The sequence below is a fragment of the Rhinolophus hipposideros genome (genome assembly GCF_964194185.1).
Source record: "Rhinolophus hipposideros genome assembly, chromosome: 19".
Taxonomy (NCBI): Eukaryota; Metazoa; Chordata; class Mammalia; order Chiroptera; family Rhinolophidae; genus Rhinolophus; species Rhinolophus hipposideros.
In genome coordinates, this window is record NC_138065.1 from 49,860,020 (window position 1) to 49,886,039 (window position 26,020).

Genomic DNA, 26,020 nt, shown 5'->3' on the forward strand with positions numbered 1-26,020 from the left:
CCCTCCATCGGCGGTGGGTACTTGGCAGCCTTTTTGTAAAATGGGATTCTGTCCTTGCTTATAAGCACATCCTCAGCTATGGTTGCCTGACCAGGTGGACCCGATCAGAATCCCTCCCTTCCATTAGAATCCAGTAGGAGTTCAAGGTTAGGCCCCAGCTACGGAGGGGCCAGAGAAGGTCATCGAGTAAAGAAAGCCACCATGCAGAGGAGAGCAGAAACCAGAGAAGCATGGAAATTCAGGTCTTGGGCGACTTCATAAAGCATGATTACATTTCTGTCTCGGTCTCCAGTCCTGCCCACTCCTTTTCCCAGCACCTGTGTTTTATTTTCAGGGAGAGCTGGGCTACAATGACTTGCTCTCTATTACCTACATCCCAAGGAAACCTATCTAATGCAGAAGGAAGGCTTTGTAAGAAAGAGGACGGGTTGGTCTCCATTTAACAAAGAACGCGAAAAAGAATAGAAATGCTAGTGTAGCAGGATAATATTTTGATGTATTAACAAATGTGTTTTTCCCCCGTGATTTCCTGTTACCCTTGACCCTCCTCCCCCATCTGGGCAGCTAGACCATGAGTCATTCCTTGCCTCCAGGGAGGGTTGTCACAGCAGAACCAGAGAACAAAAGAGACAAATTCTTGGCTTTTGAGTTTAAAAAGCTGAGTTTCAGGCTTCAGACAAAAAAGATTTGGAAGAATATTTGATCAATCTGAGCCAACTTTTCCCTGCCCACGTAAAATAAAAATTCCCCTGGCTGGGAGACAAGAGGCTAGTCTGAGGCAAAGCAAGAGGGTTAGAGCCCACTTGGGGCTCTTGCATTCTCCTCCTACCCCTTCCGCAGGCTGAGTGCTGGCATGAGTGTGGGTCTTTCACATTCTGAGAACAAGGAGAACTGGGTCTTATTTCCAGGTTAGAATCCAAAAGATGGGTTCCCTCTACTCAGCATTGTGCCAGAGAAGCTGCCTGGTACATCTAGAATAAAAGCGTATGCCTTGGAGTTTTTCTCGGTCCCAGAGTGCTAAGGGAGGTGACCCTCCTATTTTTGGTGGCCCTGAGAGAGGTGTAAAAGTGATCAAGAGAGGGCCAGACCTGCGGGAATCCCAGTCTGGTCCAAGGGATGTTGAAGAAGTAACCCATATGAATTGCGGATGATGGACCACATACAGCTTAGAAGATGCCAGCCTAGACAGGTAACAACCAAGCACCAGACCCCGAGGCACCACAGTTCCTCTCATTTCTATCTAAATGTCCCTTTGCAACGTGACTTTCCTACTCCTCCCATGAAGATGTAGAGTCCATTTGCCAGCACTTGAATCTGGGCTAGTCTTGTGACTTGCTTTGATCAGGAGGCAACAGAAGTGAGGTGTGACTGCTGGGCCTGGGTCTCAAGAAGCCTTGCAGCTCTTACCCTTGCCATCTTGGAACCCTGGGACCTCCATGAATAGAAATTCAAGCTAGCCCTCTAAAGGATAAGAGACTAAATGGAGGAAGAGGCCCGGGTGACAGGCATCACCAAATGCCAGAATGTGAGTGGGGCGGTCTTAGACCATCGCGCCCCGGGAAACCCACCAGATTACGGCAACTACCTGTGAGACCCCCGGCAAGGTCAGCGGAACTTCCAGCTGAGCCGAGATCAAATTGCTGACCCGTAGAATCATGAGCGAACAAAAATGGTTTCTGATTTAAGACACCCAGTTATGGAATGGCTTACTATGCAACCATAAATGGTACATGTGGCTAGAATGGCAGACTTGGTTTCACTCTAATGTGTTCCACTAGCCGAGGGGAGGACAGGTCGGGGTCATCTTTCTCAAATGGAGATTAGGGCATGGGCAGGGCTTCAGAGACTCACTTCTCAGCTCAGGCAGTCAGGGATGATTTCAGGATCTCGTCCGGTCCTCTGCAGGCAGCGACACTACCCCCAGTGATCGCACCTGCTCTCTGATGCCCGACATTCCTTTAGCTGGGGGTTAAGATTTCCTCTACACTAATTAAAATACATTTCTTTAAGGATATTCCATTACATTAAAATACAGACATGCTTGGGAAAAGTAGCGTACTGACTGAAAGTTTCCCCAAGATGCAACTATCGTCTCAGTCTGTTCAGGCTCCTGGAACAGACTACTGTAATCTGGGTGACTTATAAACAACTAAAATTTATTCCTGCCAGTTCCAAAGGCTGGGAAATCCCAGGTCAAGGTATTAGCAGATTCGGTGTCTGGTGAGGACGTGCTCCCTGGTTCATAGGTGACTGTCTCACTTCTCTCTGTGTCCTAACATGGTGGAAGGGGTGAGGGAGATTGCTAGGGTCTCTTATTAGAAAAGCACAAATCTCCTTCATGAGGGCTCCACCCTTGTGACCTAAACACTTTCCAAAAGCCCTACCCACCACCTGATACCATCACATCAGGGGTTAGGTTTGACCATAATGCATTTTGGAGGGATGCAAACTTTCAGTCTATGGCAACTGTCTTCAGATCTTCAGAGCAGATTTTGAGAGGGAGAGCACTAGCCACCCGAAAGGGGCTGGGCTGTCTAAGAAAAACCAGTTTGTCCAGAATTCTGTCCAGGATACAACCCTAACCCTATGCCATGGGAGACATTAAGGACCATGAAAACTCTTGTCCTCTGAGTTTGGTCCAGAAGATTTTTAACTATCTTCCGAAGTGCTAAGAATCAGTGGAATCTGGAGATAAGGCACTGCCTCTACCTGCAGGGCTTTGCAGGGCATCTGAGTTTAGAAACGTTCACCCCACTTATTTATGCCTACTGGGGTCTCACTTCCCATCCAGATGGGAGGCCTGCCCCCACCATAGTGTGGGGTTCCGCTGGTTACTAGAATGTTCCCTCTCTTGCACTAGCAGTAAGGATGGGAAAGCTCAGACCAGAAGAAGGCTGGAGGTGTTTCTGGACCTGTGTGACACAGGGGCCGTGAGCAGTGGTAGTTTCCAAGGGAAATGCACATGAGACAAATGAGCCAAATATTGAAAATGACTCCATGTGGTTGCCTCAGCTTTTTCTTTTTCTTTATAAAAGCCAGGTGTAAGCAACTGCAATTATAAGTCTACCAGACTATAGCTCCATATATATGGTTATGGGCTCTCAAGTTGGTTTGTATCTTAATTGCCTGGTGTTAGTTTGGCTAAGCAAAGGAGAAGACGGGCAGTTCTGCAGGGTTTTAAATTAAGTGTAGGTTCTGGAGTAAATACAGTTCAAGATGCTGGACGACGAGTAATGGCCACATGTACTATACACAAGGCAGTATTACCCAATAACTGAAACAACAGCTTATGAGCCGACTCTTCTGACTCCTATTATTCATTTCCCTCTTCTCCCTCTAGCATGAGACTATACATTGCAGTTATTTCACTCGTCCTACAAACCTTTGGCCTAGTGACTTATCCCCGAGCCATGCTATAATCACTGAGAACTGTGCTCCCTGTCACTTCTCATTGCTTAATTATGGTTCTGTTTTAGGCTCCCAGAGCCATTTAGCTTGGAAAGACGTCTCTTATGTGTGACTTTGAACACGCATCCATTTACTTGTCCTTTAGTTCATGCCGCTCTGTTCCGTTTCCATCTTGTTCTGGCTTGGGCAGTAATTATTGCCCCTTGGTTCAGCAACACCGTGAATTATTATAACGAGCCCTTATAATTATGCTCATCTCCACATAAGAAGACGCTATCAACCCTTTGTCAGAAAAGCATGTACTTCAATTTTTCTAATACTGTATGTTTTTTTTTTTTTTTTTTAAATCAGTGACATGCAGAAAACTTCCCGTTTTCTAATTTCCTCTTGCTCTGGTGACTCCAGTGTTGGAGCTCAAAATCTGGACATGGGGTTGTTATTTCCGCGGTGTGCATTGATCCCCAGTGCTCAAAGCAAACTGAAAGACATGGCACGACCTAGACACAGTCTTAAGTTGCAAAACAACTGGATAGGAGATTGAAAATCAGTACTGTTCTTCAAGTTTGGGACTTGGGAGGGATGTATCCATCATCAGTGTTCCCACCACTTATTTTGCCTCCCAGGAATAAGACATGATGTTCTGTATCAGCCTTTGTTTTCTGAGCGTCCATCTTAGTCCTTCAAGCAGACTCTACGTTTCTTAGGGACAAAAGGCACAGATCACATACCCCTTATAATAACTCGGTCCACATACGTAGCCATATACAGTTGTTTGATCGATTGCATAGAGATGATGTTGCATTTTTAAGACAGCTGTTTGGGATTAGCAGCTTGCAAAAAGTAGCCTGACGTTAAGGTAAAGGCAGACTGGAAAGCAGTGTCCTGCTTCTTCCCTCCAGAGAGTAGGTCGAGTCAGGCCTGGGGGAGATCTATGTTGAGAAGGGGTATAATTACCCTGGTCCAGAGTGGCCCCAGGTCTTGTCTGGCAGACTGAGTTATATCTATCAGGGCCTTTTAAAATGCTGACTTGGCTCCTTAGAAACTCAAAACCCGAAACATCATTTATAAAGGTCACTGGGAATGGCTTGGGTCAGAATAACTGGAGTCCGTGGTGTGCCCACGCCTCGGAAGAGGAAGTTGCTGAATACTTAAGGCTCCTGGAGAGTACTGTGTTGCTAAGTTCAAACAAAGAGAGAGACAGGCTGAGAGCCGAGTTTTTACTCTGTAATTCGAATGCCAATCCAGCGGTGAAGTATGTTCTAGGAATTCCAATCAGATTTTTATCATCTGACTTGGAAACCAGCTGTGCTCTCAATGAGTACAAAGATTTACTATCTGCAATTGCTGTAATTCAGTAGAATCATGCAGAGGTGAAAAACTTGTGAAAAATTTTGTCTGTATCTTAAATGCAATGCAAACCATGTTTTAAGAAATTCTGCTTCTTTGAAACCCATAAAAATGTCTCTAATTTAAAGAAAATAGTGGGGAATCCCCAGATATAAGGACTTTTAAATTCAGGAATTCAAATTTACTCTTCAAAGCCGGCTTTTTTAAAGTAACGAGTAAAAACTATTACAATTTGGTAAAGACCATCTTTTAAACAGAACAAGCGAAGACAACACACAGTCAGTAACTCCTACACAGCACCCATTTAGAGCCCTGACAACCTAATGCTCTACCTGAGCAACTACCTGACAAGTGGAAGTAAGAAAAGAGGAACTTAACCTGAAGGAGGGACAGCTCTATAAAGTGCCCCAGTAAACTCATGGCAGTCATTTTGAACCAATAATTTCCTTCACAGAAACTGACAATTACTGTGGATTTGTGAATCCATATATCAGAAGTCTTTTGAACGTATTTTATGATTTTCAAAGCTATCAGGACGATGGTGGAAAAGCCAGTACATATGGTCCTCATACCAGGGAGACCTGCATCTCCTCCATTTGCTGGTGTCCCCCTCACACCTGGGCTACAGCTGCCTTTTACAAAACCAATGCCATAGAACCCTGTCACTTACATCATCACCTGAGCACTCGGACACCACCCTGGGAAAGCCAAGCAAGGTCAGCTTTTCAAAATAATGGTTTCAGTGGACTCTTCATAGACATATTTGAAACCACTTCCCATGCACAAACACAGATTCTAAATGGGCCCCAAAGCAACATTTCCAAGAGAGATGCAGTGAACTTCATGGCCTGCATTGGAAGACACATCAAGGTTGGGAGAGATGCATCCCAAGTTTAGAACTACAACTTTCCTAGGACTTCAAGTTTAAAATGAGCCGGTCAAGTTTAAAATGAGCTGGTCGGCCAACGTGGCATCGTGAAATCTCTGCCTCTCCAACTCCTCATCTGTAAAATAAGATGATTAGAGAAGATGATCTCCGAGGTTCCACCCAATTCATTCATGGTTTCACTTGTTCATGTACCTTCTACGCTAAGTACTGAAAGTCCTCATACTGAGAATTGGAGTGTGCCTATCAGTATTTGGCCAACATTATGGAACCTCATTTATTGATGAATTTTCCCTAACAGAAGTTCATACAAAAGTAGACGATTGTATCCACCACATGGAGACACAGGATGTATGACTGCCACACTCTACTTAAGAATGCAGACTAAACAGTGAACTTTCCTTTACAAGGTAAACAAAAGACCGCATTATAAACATATCAGGCTCGTTTATTCTTTAGAAAAATAGGAATATATAGACAATGAAACTTTCAGTTTTTATGTATGTCATCATACATACATGTAAAAACACAACTAGCTATACAAACGCCTCTGCTTAGAGAAGTTAGTCATGGAAAACTGTAATTTCCACTCAAATTACATAATATAAAAATACAAAGCTTATCTGCGTTACAAGAAAATAATACCTTCAGATTCATTTAAAAATAGGATGTCCCCAACTTTTGCAGAAATTATTATGGATACAGTATTACATTTGTCCTCATCTTCTTTTATTTCTTCTTTTTAACACCTAAAACATATGATTTTACTGTTTGGAATTTCTCATAAATCAGAATTTAATATGATAGTCACAGATTTTTGTGACAAAACTACAATATTTATTTATACATTTACATATAGCACAATGTAGTGATCAAGTATTACTGATGGTAATTAAGAAACTATTAAAGTAATAATAAAATCATTTTAACAATTTAAATGCTTTATGACAACATAATTTATATCCAACATATAAAACTCATATTTACAAGTAACTTTAGAAAGAAAAATGTATTAATTTTTTTGATAATCAAAAGTAGCAATGAGATTTTCTACATTTTCAGCCTCATTGTAGAAATGTTTTCATTGTCTAAATTTAGTCAATGTGTTGATTAAAGAAAACACAATATATTAACAGTACAATTATACATATGGCATATTTATATATACATATCTTTGTGTTTGTATGTATCAACCAACCAAAACTCAGGTTGGAAACTAAAGCCATTTAAAAGGCAAACTGAAGACAAAAGTAGTGTTTTGCAACTCTAGTTAAGATCCAACTAGATAATTCAACCTATTAGTTTTGTTAGTTGTTTCTTCATCTTTTTCGCGTTTAATTTTTTTGTGTCTTTTTAGTGATGACATAAAATAGGATTCTCATTTTCTCATTCTCAGCACTTCTTCCAGAAGTTAAATGAATTTGATGAGGTATTATCATTTTTCATTTCAGTTTTCTATATTTAACTGGTGTAAAAACACTCTTAACCATGTAGTTTTTCTTCTTTTAAGTTACTTGTTTTCACTCCCAAAATAGGGGTACACTAAAGGAACCGGACCAAAATCAGGGTGAAGTATGCCCCCATATAAAATTATCATCATCTGAGACTTGAGAATCATCAAACACATTATAGAAAGAATCACGGATTCAAAAATGAATACTGTTTTAAAGAGGCATTTATCAGAGGTCACGGCATAATCTACAACAGAAAGTGTACTGAATACCCTAACAGGTGAAGAGGACAAACATTGGCACTTCATGTGGTCAGAGAAGCAGAAATATCATTTACAGTAGTTTTCACTTGCTTTGCGTGGTCTGGAGCAAGGGGGGCGCTGCTGCCATTTTCACATTGTGCATCTACTTTTGTGGGGGTGGCTTGTTCTTGAGGCTTCGGGTTCTCTTGAGCAGATCCCAATGGCCTCTCTACATGAACCACCTGTTTCCCAGCTTCTGATTCTTGTTCGTGCAGCAGTCTCTCCACCTCCACTTCAGGATCCATGGTCTCCTCGTCACCTTGGACGTCCAGCTGTAGCATCAGCTCCTCCAGCTTCCTGGCCTTGCGGAGCTCATTCTGCTGTATGATCGTACACAGGTGCTCAGTCAGTTGCTCTTTAGTATCAGTCTTGCGCTGCAGATCGAGCTTTGCCGTGATGTACTCGGCCTCAGCCCTGTCAAACCGCTTCCTGTAGGGACAGGGACAAAGATGGTCCGTTAGTTTTCCACTGAAGAAGAGACTCAGAGGAACGAGAAATAATAATGAAAGTCCAAAACTGCAAACTATGTATAATGGAGATATGGATATTAGTACTTTATGAACTCTCGTATACACGTTAGATAAACTAGGCCATTGTCACTAAAACTTCTGCAATGTCCTCATTTGGACTCTCCTAATATAACAATATTATTCTGCACTCATTTCCTCTTTCCGAGGCTGTGCTTGAAGGAAAGCAGGCTATGAGGGTTAATTCCATGGTGCGTTAATTCCAAAAGGGGGAGAGCCCTGAATGTAGTGTTTGTTGATTTCTGTAAATACTATCACGATGGCCAATTTCAAGCTATCAATGTGACATCACTGAATGCAGAATCGGGAAATGATGAGCAAAATCTGCTCTCATGAACCACTGCAAGTTAGTTCTAGCACACAACTGGCTAAATGTGGGAGGTAAAACTGTAAGAAATGGAGAAAGTAGAAAATCTGTGTCTTTTTTTTCAATTTATTGGGGTGACATTGGTTGATAATACTATTATATAAATTTCAGGTGTACATCTTTACAACATGACATCTGTGTACTCTATTTGTGTGCTCACCACCTGAACTCTAGTCTCCTCCCATAGTCCCTTTTACCCTCTATCCGCCTTTCCCTCTGGCAAACTCCACTTTGCTGTCTGTATCTATAATATAGTTTTTTTTATTTTTTGTTTGTTGCTTTTTGTTTTATGTCCCACATATAAAACATATGTGAGTGAAATTATGCAGTTTATGTCCTTTCTGTCTAACTTATTTCACTTAGCATAATACTCTCAAGATCCATCCATGTTGTCACAAATGACGAAACTTCATCTTTTTTTTATGGCTGATAAGTATTGTATATATGTTCCATTGTACATACGTACATCTTCTTTATCCAATCACCCATTGAAGGACACTTAGGTTGTTTCCATGTCTTGGCTATTGTGAATAATGCAACTATGATCATAGAGGTACATACAGCTTTACGGATAAGTATTTTCAAATTTTGGGAATAGATACCCAGAAAAGGGATTGCTGGGGCATATGGTAGCTCTATTCTTTTCTTAAGTTTTTGAGAAACTCCATACTGTTTTTCACAGTGGCTGCACCAGTTGACATTCCCACTGACAGTGTATGAGGGTTCCTTCTTCTCCATAACCTCTCCAACACTTGTGATTTCTTGTCTTGTTGATAATAACCATTCTAACAGGTGTGAGTTGGTATCTCATGGTGGTGCTGATTTGCATTCCCCTGATGATTAGTGAGGTTGAGTATCTTTTCATATGTTTGTTGGTCATCTGTATGTCTTCCTCAGAAAATTATCTATTCAGATCCTCTGCCCAGTTTTTAATCAGATTGTTTTTGTTGTTGAGAAATCTGTATCTCTTGATTAATGGATTAGAAAAGGAGAAAAATTCAAGTGGAGGATATGGACAGTGGTTGGGAGATGAAGATAAACAGGACAGAGCACACCCAGCAAGTGACGGGAAAGAAGTGAAAATCAAGCAGAACCGAAAATTTCAGGGTCAGGAAGGGTTTCTCCACCTTGGTGCTACCGGAGACTTGTACCGTATAATTCTCTGTTGTGGGGCACTCTCCTGTACATTGTAGGATGTGCAGCATCACTGGCTTTCTCCCACTAGTTGCCAGTAGCACCCTCTACTAGTGAAAACCAAAACTGTCTCCAGGACATTACCAAACGTCTCCAAAGGGGCAAAAACATCCCATTTGAGAATTCCTGGGTGAAGTTGTTCTCACCCTCTCCACTCTGCAACAAGAGACTCCTGTTAGACTTTCATCAGGAAATTTTACATATTTACAGATACATAAACTCCATCGAGAGGCAATGCAGTCTTATTTGAAGTAGGTAATTCTACCGGGAAAGTCACTCCGCAATCTCCCTTTTTTCCCCTTTTGCATTAGATTGACACAAGAAGGAAAATTATCATATATTGGTTTACTGTCTTTTGCCTTTTCTATAGAATTGTTGCTTTTCTTTTTGCCATGAAAAGAGTTTGATCTCCACTTACCAACTAATTATTCCATTTAATTACCACTAACAGCTGTGAAGGCCATGCTGCTTTTACCTGTTGGGACTGCCTACACAACTCAGAGTAAGAAGTAATCTCTAGTACTAGATTTATAGCATGGAAATATAGTGAAAAAATAAAAGGCTTTGATTTTAGAGGACCCAGGGTTCAAAACCTGTCTTTGCCATGTATTATGTGTATACATATTTTGGTCAAGGCTTTTTCTTGGATGGAAAGAACAGATATCCAGTCACACTAGCTTAGGTAAAAGGTGGGTTTTATTGTAGAATACAAAAGGCAATCTCACAGGCATGTCATCAGAATCGAAGGCTATCTATCCTCGTCAATGCTCGGAAACCACAGATTCTCTCATTTTGGCCTTCCTAACCTACTCAGAGCTCAATATGGACACCACCTGTGGCTCTACATGAAATTCACTCTACCCAATCTCTTCGTGTTCCAATTCCAAAATTCTAGAGGCGGACCTGGGTTGGTGTGGCTTGACTCCTATCAGTTTACACAGAGCTCCCAGGGCCAGGCCATGCTATGAACCCGTTTAGCCTGTGAACTAAATGTTCTGAAGTCGGCAGCCTATGTTTGTTGTAAACAGGGGTGCCTTGCGGTCAGCATCCTGAGTACAAAACACAGCCAGGTTCCTGTGGAAGGGGTTGGGGAACAGACATGCAGGGACCGAAACTCAGTGTAGTAACCCCAGGTAGTTTCTTCAATTGAGTCTTGGGTTAGCTGTAAAATGGCGACAGGACAGTACTTCATAGGAGTAAACAGAATGACTAGGACAAGTGTCTAGTCCTAATAGGTCCAGTGCCTGATAGGCACTCAGGGGAAGAGAACTTCCCCTCCAGAGCACCAACATCAAAAAGCATTGTTAGGACACTACTAAACATGTATCTAAAATTAAAACTATGCAAAATTTAAGGACCTGGTATTTATACTTAAAAAAACTCTTACTTACATAATGTTCATTTAACCTATTTCATTTCATTTCCTGTCATCTAGTAAAATATCAGAATGAAAAAACTAGCTGTTTTCCAAGTACTCCTTATGTTAGAAGAGTTCTTCTAAAGGAGCTTTTTTGGATATCTGGATCCTTACTTCCACACTTTGCAACATACCCTATTTATGAATGTTCTTGCATCCATCTTGAAAGGTCTGACAACATTCTCTATGGGTGCCTCCCCCCCACCCCAATCACACCTCCCTTCTCTGCAAGTGTCCCCTCAGCCAGTCAAAGTCAGTCAGTGAAGATTTACTGATTGGGCTCATGAATGATGAATTGAAATTAAACTGTGCCAATGGGATTTATAGATGATGTAATACAGAATTGTACACCTGAAATCTATGTAACTTTACTAACAGATGTCACCCCAATAAACTTTAATTAAAAAAGAAAAAAGAAAGAAATTAAAATGTGCGAATAGGTCCCTAGGTTTCCATTGATCTTTTACCCTGGATAAATCACTGAAGATTCTGCATTTTGTTTATTTATTTAAAGTCCTTCTGGCCAGAAACATGCATATATATTCTAGTACAGAGTGATTTATGGTTAAAATATTGATTAGTTTCACAAACTGCACTACGAGCCTGGGGGTCAGATGGCTGCACCAAATCAGAGTGTGGTGACATCAGACTTCGGGACAGAATAATAAGAGCATTATACATACCACAGGAAGACAAACTGCACTGAAATGCAGTTATAGAATTGTTTTGTTATTTTAAGGGGACATTGATGAATGTGACTTAAAGGATTCTAGAAACTGTCTCTTGGTTTCGGTATGCCTGAAATTTTTTTCAAAGCTCAGTCATTAACCTTTGGCATTCCATTAGGATCCATGAACCCACTTTTAGTTTTTCAGTTCTTTTTCTGAGCAATTGTAACTATTTATTTGTAAGGGTCAATGTATCATGACATTTTTTTAATCCTTTCTTAGCAGTCTTCCAGAGTACAAAGAGAAAATTCACTTACATTTTACAAAACAGAATAATACTAATCATAATTTGCAATTACTAACTATATGGATCCACAGGACCTTTTTATAAATCTAAGCTATATTATGGCATCGCTGAAATATTATTTTTGCTATATATTGAAATATTTTGCCATTTCATCACCTTAGGAATTATTTCCCCATTATTCATCAATTATTCCCATTTATGCTAAATAAATTAAAATAAAAAGAAGAATCATGGAATGACCTAAAAGGACGATGCTATAATGAAATAAATCATCATCATTTAGTTTCCTTACTGCGTTGTCTAAAGTATTACTTCATCTTTCAAGAAGTATAAAAGACTGGAAATACCGTATTTGTAATCTGCTCTCAGCTTTCACTGAATGCAGTTAAGAATTAATACTTTTCGTTTTCTGCCCATAATGGCAATGTAGAGAAAACTAACAGATGAAGACATTTTGCAGTTATTAAATCAAAAGCTAAATGTTGTAGGCTAAAAAATAACCCCCCAAAGATATTCACTTCCTAATCCCCAGAACCTGTGAATATTACCTTATATGGCAAAAGATGTGATTAAGTTAAAGATTTTGACAGCAGTTTATTCTAGGTTTTCCAGTTGGGTCCTAAACGCAATCACATGTATCCTTTTAAGAAAGAGGCAGAGAAGTTTTGAGAGACATGAGCAGGAAGCACTGTGATTATGGAGGCGCAGGGGTGAGTGTGCAGCCAAAAGCTGAGGGACCCCTAAAGCCACCAGAAGCCAGAAGAGGCAAAGAATAAATCCTCCTCTAGAGTTTCTGTAGGAACAGTGACCCTGCTGACACCCTGATTTCAGACTTTTGATTCCAGAAATGTAAGAGATTGAATTTCTGTTGTTTTCAGCCACCCAGTTTGTGGTGATTTGTTATGGCCACCTTAGGAAACCAACACAAACGCTGACACAGACAGTCTGGAGTCTAGGTAGTGAAACTCATCATATACCGTGTTTCCCCGAAAATAAGACCAGGTCTTATGTTAATTTTTGCTCCAAAAGACGCATTAGGGCTTATGTTCAGGGGATGTCATCCTGAACATCATGCTAGGGGTTATTTTCTGATTAGGTCTTATTTTTGGGGAAACACTGTATAAGTGAAATCTCAGAGTACGAAGTCTTCAGAAAAACATATCCTAGATAAATTTCCTCAAACTCAAGAATCAATGAGTGAAAACTATTTCTGAGGATAGAAAGAAAATCTTTTATTTTCACAGCATTAATTTCAATAGGAAGGACTTAATCACATAATGTTTTACAAGTATCTGGACCGTCTGTGTTGCTGAAAGGACGTAACTGCCTTCTTTCAGTGCGTATAGGTTTTAGAGTCAAATACTACTTGATACAAAGAGGTCTGCTATGCTTACTTTCTCATAAAAACTTTTAATAAAGTGGTTTTCCACAATCCCTTTTATTCTTAGTTTTGTAAACTTTTTCATAAAATGACTGAACGTATTTAGGTACATAGGTACGTGTGTACGTGCACGTGTGGGGGGGAGTGTCTATTAAACATAGATGGCAAATGGTGATCGTCTTTTCTTCTGGCATATTGAGGGTTAAAGAAACGTCCTCCATGCAGCCACTCTCAGCTTCACAAGCTGGTCTGCACAGCACATGGCAGAGTCGTCACTGCAGCTGTGAATGGCGGCAGCCGAGGCAGCAGCCGCTCAAGTTGGCACCCTCATAACGCTCGTCTCCTCAGAGGAGTCTGCCCTGACACTGCTCTACAAAAGCCAATTGTGAGGCATACTCTGGCCTGTTCCGTCTCCAAGCACCTTTTGTGGACACGGCACTGCACCAGGCATTACAGAACTAGGATATTATTTTCATTATAAAAAAAAGAACATCAAGGACATTTCCCAAAGATACCGACTTCCCTGGGGATTATTTTCCAGTGGAAATCTAAGACCATAATATTACATCACCAATCTATAATTTGTCAATAGCCACAGATGTAAATTTAGAAAATGTTGTCTTAAACTTATGCATAAATAAGACACAAACCCTGGTTCGAGTCATAGTTGTCTACGTGATTTTTAAAAATAGCCTCACGTATACGATATGGATATTCACATACAATTATGTCAATAACAGTGCCATGAGAAATTATCATTTTTAGCTTGTTAAGAGATATGAAAAAATTACCACGTAAAATTTTTTTACTCTATAAAAATTTGCTAAAATTTCACTAAAAATTTATTAAAATATGTATTTATATATTATGGGATGTTTTCTCCTTTAACCAGTAATCCCACCCTCTTTGTGGTTCTCTGAAGGCTAAAACTATGACATCTTTTCTACAATGTTCACTGTACAAAGACATCCTTCTCCAGCTTCCTCTACGACAAAATTAAAACATCATCAGATAATTTTTCTGTTGAGGTATCCAGAATAATCTTAATTATTCATATAAAGGGCTACAAAGACATAAAAATGCTCCTCTGGCAATCTTCAGTTACAGAGAATAAAATGTGCTAAATATCTAGACTTAGCTTAATCTTAATAAAATCTCAGTCACCTCTTTAATGACCTTATTAGTAGAAACTTGAACCTACAGTTATCAGCTACTGATGGCATTAATTTAGGCAGTTAATTAATAAAGGCAACCCATTAAGTCTAATAGCATCTGGTCAAACAACAATTACAAAACACAAGGACACCACCACAAACCTCTTTCTTAAACAATAAACAGTGAATTAAAAACCACAATCAAGCATTTCCGCTTTATTAAATTGTTATATAAACGTTCTGATGCTGTGGTTTACCCTGGACTAATGAGGCATTCTGATTGATTTCTAGTGTTACAGAGAAAGATGCAAAACTGAGTCATTAACACAGCATACCCTCGTGAAAAAAGACAAACCAGGATGATTAAAGCAATGCTGAAAGGACTGAAAACCCTGAAATTGGACTTAATGTTTTGCCTTTTTATCTGTTTGCAAAGTTCATGTAATTCTTTACATGTGTTAGTTCATTTTAAAAATACTCCATGATGATTTTTTCTCTTAAAAAATGCCAATGGTTCAACCCTAGGAAACACGTGATAGTAACCATTTTATACAGAATATAATCAAAACGAAAACAAACAAAAACAAAAACCACATCACTCTTTTAGGACCGAGTGGTATTTTCCTTAAAATATGCAAAAGCTTAGGAAAAAAAAAAACTAGATCTTTCTTTGCTGAAAACTGAAATGAGAACTAAGGACAATCTCAATCAAAATTTCATAATAGAAAGAGCATAGGCTTGGTGTCAGAACAATAGTTTTAGGGCAAGTCATTCAAATATTTAGAGTCCCAAACATTAAAGACTAAGATGTAAATAAATAATGCAAGAACTACTCTACCAGGACTGTGAACGAGGTTAATGCGTAGCTGGGCAAAGGAAAGGAAGGCATCAAGAAGAGGCGACACACTTGATTCAGTATAAAACAGGAAAAAAACAGTGACTAATGGGGTTGTTAGGAGCCTTAAATGATGACATCCATGAAAGCTCCTGTCCCAGCTAGCAATAATCATTAATTAAATTGGACTCACCGAGCATGTGAATAGTCTAGGCTGGCCTGATCGATCCGGTTCCTGAGAATCCCAATGTCAGCAGACACCATGTCATCTAAAGCCTGCAACTCTTTCTGGATCCGCTTTAGTTTCATGGTCTCTGCCTGAGTTCTTTTAGATCTAGAAAATCAGGAACATGAGTGGGAAAATAAAACCATTTTAAAATCACAGGTCCATATACAATACAAGTGAAAAAAGCAAGCTACTGTACATATGGTTATAATGTGTAGTTTTTAAAAACTAGAAAAAGAAAAACTGAAATACATCAAATGCTGGTAACATTTTGGTATTATCTCTAAGACTGCATTTGTGCTTCTTTCCTTTATTACTCCAAATTTTCTACTAGTATATAAGATTTTCAAATACAAGGGAAAAAGATTTAAAAATATATCAATAAAAAGTCCACTCATTGGTCCATATTCATTCCATAAGGACAAGAGTAAGCAACAAAAGAATGTATCTGTCTTCTCTTTACATTGGAACATTGAACACAACTTTGCAAATCTCTAGCCTTAAATTCTTGCTAAGCCAATTTTCATTTGTCTGATACCTAATGGACACCAAGAACAGATACCTGCATTAAACACTATTTCATTATATGTCTAAAAACATCTATTTGGTTTTAACTTTCTCAGGACTCATTTCCCCAAACTTTATTGCTTTGATTCCTGTTCTTTAGGCAAAACTACAGGTCCTCAAAATTTTTCTTTCTGAGGCTCAAAACCAAGTCCTCATGACTCCCAAGTACATTATACACTTAAGAAACAGAATAAACAAAGACAAAGCCAACCTTTAATCGTGACTTCACTCATTTCAAAATTTCACACACATTCTCACAGAATTAAACTCCCAAGTAAAACAACTATATTGCAACTTACATTTTCCCAATTCCTACTGTATCTATGCATTTATCCTTGTTTTTTGCCTATAGAAGTTAACAGTATGACTTTTTTACTTCAAGTACTGTATTTCAGTGTCTACTTATTAATAATCTAATCAAATTATATTCCCTTACGTTTCTGTCTATATCAGTGGTTTCTTAAATCAAAAGCATGCAGAGCAAGACAAGTACTAAATCTTTTTCTAAAATCTTTTTGTAAAATCCCTAGTAAACAGCCACCCCAACGTCTCCCAAATTGAAGTCAACTAAAGTACTTTTCAATGATCAGTTTTCAATAATCATATTTTTTTCTTCTGGAAACTAAGTTCAGTAAGTTGCATATTTCCTATGCTTCATGAAAGACCAAGGTATATCAGTAATAGGGAAAAAAATCATTTTCAACTGCACACTATATCCCTTTGGCAGATAAAATTTTGTATTACTCTTATACCTACCGGCCTTTCTCTCCATCTCTATTCCTTCCCCTCCCTGACACACACTAGCATCAATCAATAATAGTTTGACCAGACTTTTCCAGATACTTAAAAGAAAATGTCATTGAATACTTGCTTGTATTTAGTGCTCGCTGTTCTCAATCATTGTTTTATTGACTAAACTTGGTTACCTGAGGCCACAGCACATTAGAAACTACAAATAAAAGGGCAGAAAAAAACAGGTGGGGGATGCAAAAAGTGGCTCAAATGTGAATATTGCTGTCTGAGAGCAGGGTAGTGCAGTAAAAGAAAAGGGATCACTGACAAACTGCCACTGGGAAGGGAGAAAAACTGAAGTGCACACAGTATGGGACAATCCTCATCACCGTGGCCTGAGTCATCGATACAAGGGTAGGTTATATCCTGTATCTTCTATCAGGGAGGGCAAGGGAAATTATTTAAGAAAACTGTCCAATTAAGATGTGGGAGTACAAGTCACTTATGTGGGCTCATCTTACTCCTTTACTTCAGATGTTAAAGGCCTCCTTATGTCAAAATTAGAACTTGTATTTGTTGCTAATTTACCTATACTGATAGCTATCTACTGCTCCCTCATGAATGTACAGATGGGTAAAATTGAAAACAATGACGCTGACCCTTAAGTTTTATTCGCTCCTGTATTCATAAATTTGTCATGATCTATGTTTAAAAAGTCATCCTTGATAAATTAACACTGGACTTTCGGTATCATTTATAAAGCATAATTTGCTTAGTTAGCCTTAAAAAATAATGGCTGTTGAGAAAATGTCAGTTTATTGGAACAGACATGGGAAAATAAATGTAAAACACGACAGAGCCGACTGTGGGTTACAAACCTCTCCTGGTTCAGGTGTCTCACCTTTCTGCAATAGCTTTAGCCAAAAGAGCTTTCTTACGTTTATTTTTCTCTTCCATTAGCCGTTGTTCTTGTTGGAGGACTTCCCAACGAGATTTTTCTTGCCTAGGGAAAAAAAAAAAGTATAAAAATGAGTTTCTGAAACCCCACCCATACATTACCAGTCTCAGTCCCCTACATATAAAATTTAATCAGCCAGATTATGTATATATTCTTTCAAACGTCCTCTTAAAAAGAACCCATCTGCAGCTCATTATTTTGTTCTAATAGGAACAAAGACTATGATTTGAAGTAAAGAAGGCTTACATAAATTGGCCCTTTGAAATCCATTATATGTATATAATCTAGGAACCCACAAACTGGAAGCCAGAATAGTGGCATTTTTTAGGAGTACAAAGAAACTTGTGTAAGTTAATTATTATATGCCAATGGAGAGTAAAATAAATAGGTCTGTAGCTAATGTCATGTTATATATTTCAGAGGTTTTGTTTTTTAATCATTTTAATGATTTAATCATTAAATCACTTCACATTCTACATTCTTGGGCACATGGAACATATTTATAATAGCTGTTTAAATATTCTTTGCCTGATAATTCCCATCATTTGTGGGTCTGTTTCTTTTGATAATTTTCTTCCTGGTTATGTATCACAATTTCCTGCTTCTTTCTGTGCCTAGAATTTTTTTGCAGATTGAATGTACGTTTACTTTTAAAATGCTTTCAATTTTTTTTTTCAATTACAGTTGACATGCAATATTATGTTTCAGGTGTAAAACACAGTGATTAGTCATTTATATAACTTACAGTCATCATCCGGATAAGTCTAGTACCCATCTGACATCATAGGTATTACAATATTATTAACTACGTATATTCTCTAGGCTGTGACTATATTTATAACTGCCAATTTGTACTTCTTAATCCCTTCACCTTTTTCACCCTCCTCCCATGTGGTAACCAGCAATTTGTTCTCTGTATATATGAGTTTGTTTCTGTTTTGTTTGTTCATTTATTTTGCTTAGATTCCACATATAAGTGAAATCATATGGTATCTGTCTTTCTCTGTCTGACTTATTTCACTTAGTATAATATCCTCTATGTCTATCCATGTTGTTGCAAATAGCAAGATTTCATTTTTTTGTGGCTAAGTAATAGTCCGTTGTATATATATGTACCACATCTTTTTGATCCATTTGACTATCAATGGACACTTATCTTGCTTCCATATCTTTGCTATTATTGTAAATAACGCTACAATAAACACAGGGTACATATATCTTTTTGAATTAGTGTTTTGGATTTCTTCAGATAAATACCCAGAAGCGGAATTGCTGAGTCATACAGTAGTTCTATTTTTAGTTTTTCGAGGAACCTCAATACTGTTTTCCATAGCGGTGGCACCAATGTGCAATCCCAATAGTGCACAAGGGTTCCCTTTGCTCTACATTCTCGCCAATATGTGTTGTTTGTTGATTTATTGATGGTAACCCTTCTGACAGGTGTGAGGTAATATCTCACTGTGGTTTTAATTTGCATTTCTGATTAGTGATGCTGAGTATCTTTTCATATGTGTGTTGTCCCATCTTTTATGTCCTCTTTGGAGAAATGTCCATTCAGGTTCTCTGCCCATTTTTTAACTTGATTGTTCGTTTTCTGGGTGTTAAGTTGTATGAGTTCCTTATATTTTTTGGATATTAACCCCTTATTGGATGTACCATTGATAAATACCTTCTCCCATTCGGGTTGCCTTTTCATTTTGTTATTTTCCTTAGCTGTCAAAACCTTTTTAGTTTAATGTGGTCCTATTTATTTTTACGAGACATATCCAAAAAAATATTACAAAGAATAATGCAACAGAATTCACGCCCTATGTTTTCTTCTGGGAGTTTTATGGTTTCAGGTCTTACATTTAAGTTTTTAATCCATTTTGAGTTTATTCTTGTTCATGGTGTAAGAAAGTGATCCAGTTTCATTCTTTTGCATGTATCTGTTTTCCCAATACCATTTATTGAAGAGATTTTTTTTCCATTGTATGTTCTTTCCTCCTTTGTCATCATTAATCGACAATATAGGCGTGGGTTTATTTCTGAGCTCTCTATTCTGTTCCATTGATCTACATGCCTGTTTTTACTCCAATACAATGCTGTTTGATTGCTATGGCGTAGTATAATTTGACATCAGGTAGCGTGATACCTCAACTCTGTTCTTCTTTCTCAAGATTGCTGCGGCTATTCAGGGTCTTTTGTGGTTTCATATAAATTTTAGGATGTGCTAGTTCTATGAAAAATAGCTTTGGTATTTTGATAGGGATTGCACTGAATCTGTAGATTGCTTTGTGTAGTATGGACATTTAAACGATGTTAATTCTTCTTATCTATGAGCACAGTATATCCTGCCATTTTTTTGTATCTTCTTCAGTTTCTTTCTTCAATGTCTTAATGTTTTCTGAGTATAGGTCCTTTACCTCCTTGGTTAAATTTATTGCTACTTATTTTATCCTTTTTGAAGCAGTTGCAAATGTGATTGTTTTCTTAATTTCTTTTTCTGATAGTTTGTTATCAGTGTATGGAAATGCAACCAATTTCAGAATATTAATTTTGTATCCTGCTACTTTACTGAATTATTTCTAATAGTGTGTGTGTGTGTGTGTGTGTGTGTGTGAGAGAGAGAGAGAGAGAGAGAGAGAGAGAGAGAGAGAGAGAGAGAGAGAGAGAGAGAGAGAGAGGTGTGTGTGGAGATCTTTAGGGTTCTCTCTATATAGCATCCTGTCATCTCCAAATGACACTTTTACTTCTTCCTTTCCAATTTGGATGCCTTTTCTTTTTCTTGTCTGATTATTGTGGCTTCCCATACTATGTTAAATAAAATTGGCAAAAGTGAACAGCCTTATCTTGTTCCTGATCTTAAAGAAAATGCTTTCAGCTTTTCATCATTTGAGCATGGTTGCAGGATTGTCATATATGGCTTTAACTATGTTGAGGTATGTTTTTTCTATCCACACTTTGCTGACAGTTTTTATTATAAATGGATTTTGGATTGTGTCAAATGCTCTTTCGGCATTTTTATTATCAATGAATTTTATCTTTCATTTTATTTATGTGGTGTATCCTATTAATTGCTTTGCAGATACAGAACCAACCTTGCATCCTAGGAATAAATCCCACTTGATCATGGTGTATAATCTTTTAAAATGCTGAATTATGTTTGCTAATAATTTGTTTAGGATTTTTGCACCTATGTTACCAGGGATAACATATAATTTCCTATATGGCCTATACTTTCCTCTTTTGTAGTGTCTTTGATTTTGATATCAGGGTAATGCTGGCCTCGTAAAATGAGTTTGAGAGCTTTTCCTCCTCTTCAACTTTTTGGAAGAGTTTGAGATAGGTATTAAATCTTTGAATGTCGGTAAAATTCACCTGTGAAGCCATCTGATCCAGGGCTTTTATTTGTTTGGAGTTTTTTGATTACTGATTCAATTTTGTTAGCAGTTATCAATCTGTTCAGGTTGTTTTCCTTCCTGATTTGGCCTTGGAAGATTATATTTCTAGGAATTTATCCATTTCTTCCAGAATGTACAATTTGTTGGCATGTAACTGTGCATAGTATTTCCTTATGAAACTGTATTTCTATGGTGTTGGTTGTTACTTCTCTTTCATTTCTGAATTTATTTATTTGGGCCTTTTCTTTTTTAATTGATGAATCTGGCTAAAGGCCTATCGATTTTATCTTTTCAAAGAACCAGCTCTTGGTTTCATTGATCTTTTCTACTGTGTTTTAGATTCTATTTCATTTCTTTTTTCCTCTGATCTTTCTTATTTCTCTCCCTTCTCACTTTGGACGTTTTTTTTCTTGGTAGTTCCTTTAGGTGTAGAATTAGATTGTAATTTTTCTTGTTTCTTGAAGTAGATTTGTATTGCTATAAATTTCCCTCTTAGAACTGATTTCACTGTGTCCCATAGGTTATGGGTCACTGTGTTTTCATTTGTCTCAAGGTTTCTCAATTTCTCCCTTGATCTGTTAACCCATTCATTGTTTAGTAGCATGTCATTTAGCCTCCATGTGTTTGTGTCTTTTTGTTTTCTTTGTAGTTGATTTCTAGTTTCTTACCATTGTGATCAGGATGCTTGGTGTGATTTCAATCTTAAATCATTGAGACTTGTTTGTTACCTAATATGTGGTCTATCCTGGAAAATGTTCCACATGCATTTGAAAAGAATGTATATTCTACTGCTTTGGGATGAAATGTGCTACAAATATCAATGAAGTCCATTTGGTCTAATGTGTCATTTAAGGCCATTGTTTCCATGGTGATTTTCTGTCTGGATGATCTGTCCATTGCTGTCAATGGGGTGTTGAAGTCCACTATTATTACTAGATTACTGTTGGTATCTCCCTTTATGTATGTCAATGTTTGCTTTATATATTTAGATGCTCCTACACTAGGTGTATAGATCTTTATGAGAGTTATATCCTCTTGTTGGATTGATCCCTTTACCATTATTAAATGTTCTTATCTCTTGTTATAGCCCTAGTCTTAGTATCTATTTCATCTGATACAGTGGTACCTTGGTTTTCCAATGTAATCCGTTCCGGAAGACCATTCGAGTTCTGAAATGTTAAAAAACCAAGGTATAGTTTCCCCATAGAAAGTAATGCAAAATAGATTAATCTGTTCCAGACCTTTAAAATCAACACCTAAAACTGCAAATTTTGCATGACTTTTATGGATCTAATGATACCCTAGATCCATATAATTTACGGCGTTCATAAACTGAAATGCTTGTCAATGGAGACGTTCGAAAACTGAGGTACTACTGTATAAGTATTGCTATCCTAGATTTTGTTTCCATTTGCATTAAATATCTTTTTCCATCCCTTTACTTTCAGTCTATGTGTGTCTTTCTATCTGAAATGGGTCTTTTGTAGGCAGCATATGTATGGGTTTTGTTCTTTTATTGATTCAGCCACTGAATGTCTTTTGAGTGGAATATTCAGTCCATTTACATTTAAAATAATTATTGCTAGGTATATAGTTATTGCCATTTTTATTGTCTTCTGATTGTTTTTGTAGTTCTTTGTTCCTTTCTTATTCTTTCTTCTCTTGCATGTTGGTAACTTTCTATAGTCCTTTCTCTTTATTTCTTGTATATCTCTTGTAGATTTTTGGTGTGTGGTTTCCATCTGCTTCATATATACAGCTATGTTGATAGCAGTCTGTTTAAGTTGATGGTCACTTAAGTTCAAACACATTCTAAAATCACCATTTTTACTACCCCCTCCACATTTCCGTTTCTGTCATTCTGTTTTACTTTTGTGCATCCCTTGATTTATTGTTGTAATTACATGATTTTCCTACCTTTGCCTTTTAATCTCTGTACATGCTTTCCAGTTGGTTCATCCACTGATTTTACTAAGTGGTTACACTTGTCAGTGAGAATTTTGTTCATTCCTATATTTCTTATTCATATTTTTTACCTTTTCTATTTACAGGTCTCATAATACTGGTTTAGTGGTGATAAACTCTTTTAGCGTTTTCTTGTCTGGGAAATTCTTCAATTCTAAACAGTAGCCTTGCTAGGTAATCTTGGTTGTAGGTCTTTAGTGTTCATCACTTTGAATATTTCCTGCCAATCCCTTCTGGCCTGCAAAGTTTCTGTTGAGAAATCAGCTGATAGTATAATGGGAACTGCCTTGTACATAACTGTTTTTCTCTTGCTACTTTTAAGATTCGGTGTTTAACCTCTGGCATTTTAATTATGACGTGTCTTGGTGTGGGACTGTTTGGGTTCATCTTGCTTGAGACTCTCTTATACTTTCTAAACTTGTATGTCTATTTCCTTTGCCAGGTTAGGAAAGTTTTCAGTCATTATTTCTTCAAATAGGTTCTCAAGCCCTTGCTGTCATTCTTCTACTTCTGGTAACCCTATGATGCAAAACTTGGTATACTTCATGTTATCCCAAGAACCCTTAATTTTTTTTTTCTTTTTTGCTGTTGCAGTTTGGTGTTTTCTGCTGCCTTGTTCTCCAGATTGCTGATTCAATCTGCTGCTTCACCTAATCTGCTGTTGATTCCCGCTAATGTATTCTTCATTTCATTTACTGTATTCTTCATTTCTGAATACTTCTTTTTATTTTAGTTTCTATTTCTTTGTTGAGGTTCTCACTGAGTTCATCTACATTTTCTCTAAGTTCACTGTACATCCTTATAAACCAATGTTTTGCACTCTGTATCTGATAGACTGTTTGTCTCCATTTCTAAGTTCTTTTTCTGGAGTTTTTCCTAACCTTTCATTTGGGATATGTTTTTTTTTGTTGTTATTTTTTTGTCTCATTGTGGCTGCCTCCCTGTGTTTGTATGTATTAGGTAGACCTGCTACATTTCCCAGTCTTGGCAAAGTGGTCTTATGTAGTAGGTGTCCTTTGTGGCCCAGTGGTGCAGTGTTCCTGTTTAGCTGAGCCAGGTGCTCCAGAGGTATCCTTTCTAAGAAGGGCAGTGTGCCCTCCTACTGTGACTGAGCCTTGATTACTATTGACACTTCAGGGGATGGGATTGACCCTTAAGCTGTGAGGGCTGGCTGTTCTACAGTACAGATGCTGTTATTATGCGGGGACTGGTCCCCTAGAGCAGGAGTCTCTTTAGTAGGGCTCTGGTGCCAGTTGAGTCCACCATACAGGTGTGTCATTTGTGGAGTTGGTTGGATGGTGCTCCAATGTGGTCTGAAGCTGGTCACCAGGTATGTTGGTTGTGGAGCTTCTTTGTAGGTTTCTGTTGCAGGCTAAGATCAGCTTCCATTTGTGCCTGGGTTGGGGCAATTTAGTGGGAGCTACAAAGCGACCTGCAGTTGGTTGCTGCTTGTGCAGGGATTAAAGGAGCTTGGGCAAGGCCAAGGTCTGAACCGAGGCCAGCTGCCACTAGTGCCAGGCTTGGGACCCTTTCTTTGGTGGGCACCATGCTTTGAGCTGAGGACAGCTACCACTTGTGCTGGGCTTGTGGCTACTTAAAGCTACGTTCTAAGTCAACACTGGCTGCAGCACATCCCAGGCTTGGGGCCTCTTGATAGGACTTACAAGTTGAGATGGGTCACCACCTGAGCCAGGCTTGGTGCCACTTAGCAAGTGGTACAGGGCACACCGAGGCCACCGAAGTCAGTTGCTGCTTGTTTGGGGTTTGTGGACCTTTGAGAGATTTTAGGAAAGTCTGCAGTACAAATTGAAACAGGCCGACTTTGTGAAAAAGCTCCTGGAAGCGGCTTGGCGAGGTGTGAGTTGGGTGCAGTAGGGACTCAGGGGTTTGCCAGGGAGGGGTGAAGGATGTTTGGTTAATGGAGAGTTCATATTTGGTGCCCGCTTGCACCTGCTGGCTGGGTGGAGGTAGGGCGCATCAAAAGAGCAATGGCACCTGCCAGTGCCTCCATTCCAGGAGAAAGCTGCTCCGACCCGTGCCCCTTTAGCCCTCTCTCTGAAGCTAGTCAATTCAGTTCCTCCCCATTTGTCCCTGGTGCTTTTTGAGCTGCTACCCCTGCCAGCTTAGAGCAAGTGAGTCTGTCAGTGAGTCCATGTGTAGACTCCTCAAGAGGAACATCTGGGACTCCAGCAGCCCTGTCTCACTCAGATGCAGTCCCTGCTGGTTTTCACAACCGTAAGTTAGGGGGACGCCTCTTCCTGGCACTGGTGCCCTGGGCTGGGGAGCCGGGTGTGGGGCAGCAGTTCTTGCTCCTCAGGGGGAACCTCTGCAGCTGAGCTATCCCTCCCAGTTCTTAATCACCATGGTGATAAAAACCATGGGCGTCGAACCTGTCCATTCCTTGACTCCAGCCATCCTACCAGTCTCAACGTAGTTTCTTCTTTATATCCTTCGTTACAGGACTTCTGTTTAGCTAGTCTTCAGGTAGTTTTCAATGATGGCTGTTCTATAATTTAGTTGCAATTTTGATGTAGTCATGGTAGGAAACAAGCACAGTGTTTACCTACTGTGTCATCTTGACCTTGGAAGTGACTCCAGAGTTTTCTATGATGAAAGCTTCCACCATGTAACACCCGTAGGACAATAACCAATGTTTAGTTCATTTTCTTCCTATTTGCTCATTTCTTTCCAGCTCTTAAACATTTTTAAACAGAGTGAAACATTAAGACTTGAATGCTGGGTTAAAGAAAAACTTCAAATACATTGTAATGGAAGGAGAACTGACTCTGCGTCATGAACACACTATGGGATTTATAGATGATGTAATACAAAATTGTACACCTGAAATCTATGTAGTTTCACTAACAATTGCCACCCCAATAAATTTTAAATAAATTTAAAAAAAAAGAAAAACTTCAAAGATCTGAAAACATGAATTAGCTTCC

General features: G+C 38.7%; 1 protein-coding gene across 3 annotated transcripts in view; it reads right to left on the bottom strand.

Annotated features, from left to right (window-relative positions):
• Window positions 1-6,071: 6,071 nt before the first annotated feature.
• Window positions 6,072-26,020, bottom strand: part of GORAB (golgin, RAB6 interacting) — a 28,030-nt gene continuing 8,081 nt past the window's right edge. For all 3 annotated transcript variants that reach the window (XM_081024741.1, XM_081024739.1, XM_081024740.1), the window contains exons 3-5: window positions 17,671-17,772; window positions 15,438-15,578; window positions 6,072-7,823 (exon numbers count right to left, since the gene is read on the bottom strand). In XM_081024741.1, the coding sequence (XP_080880867.1) occupies window positions 7,397-7,823; window positions 15,438-15,578; window positions 17,671-17,772 (670 nt within the window). In that variant the 3' untranslated portion in view covers window positions 6,072-7,396. The remainder of the gene's footprint in view (window positions 7,824-15,437; window positions 15,579-17,670; window positions 17,773-26,020) is intronic.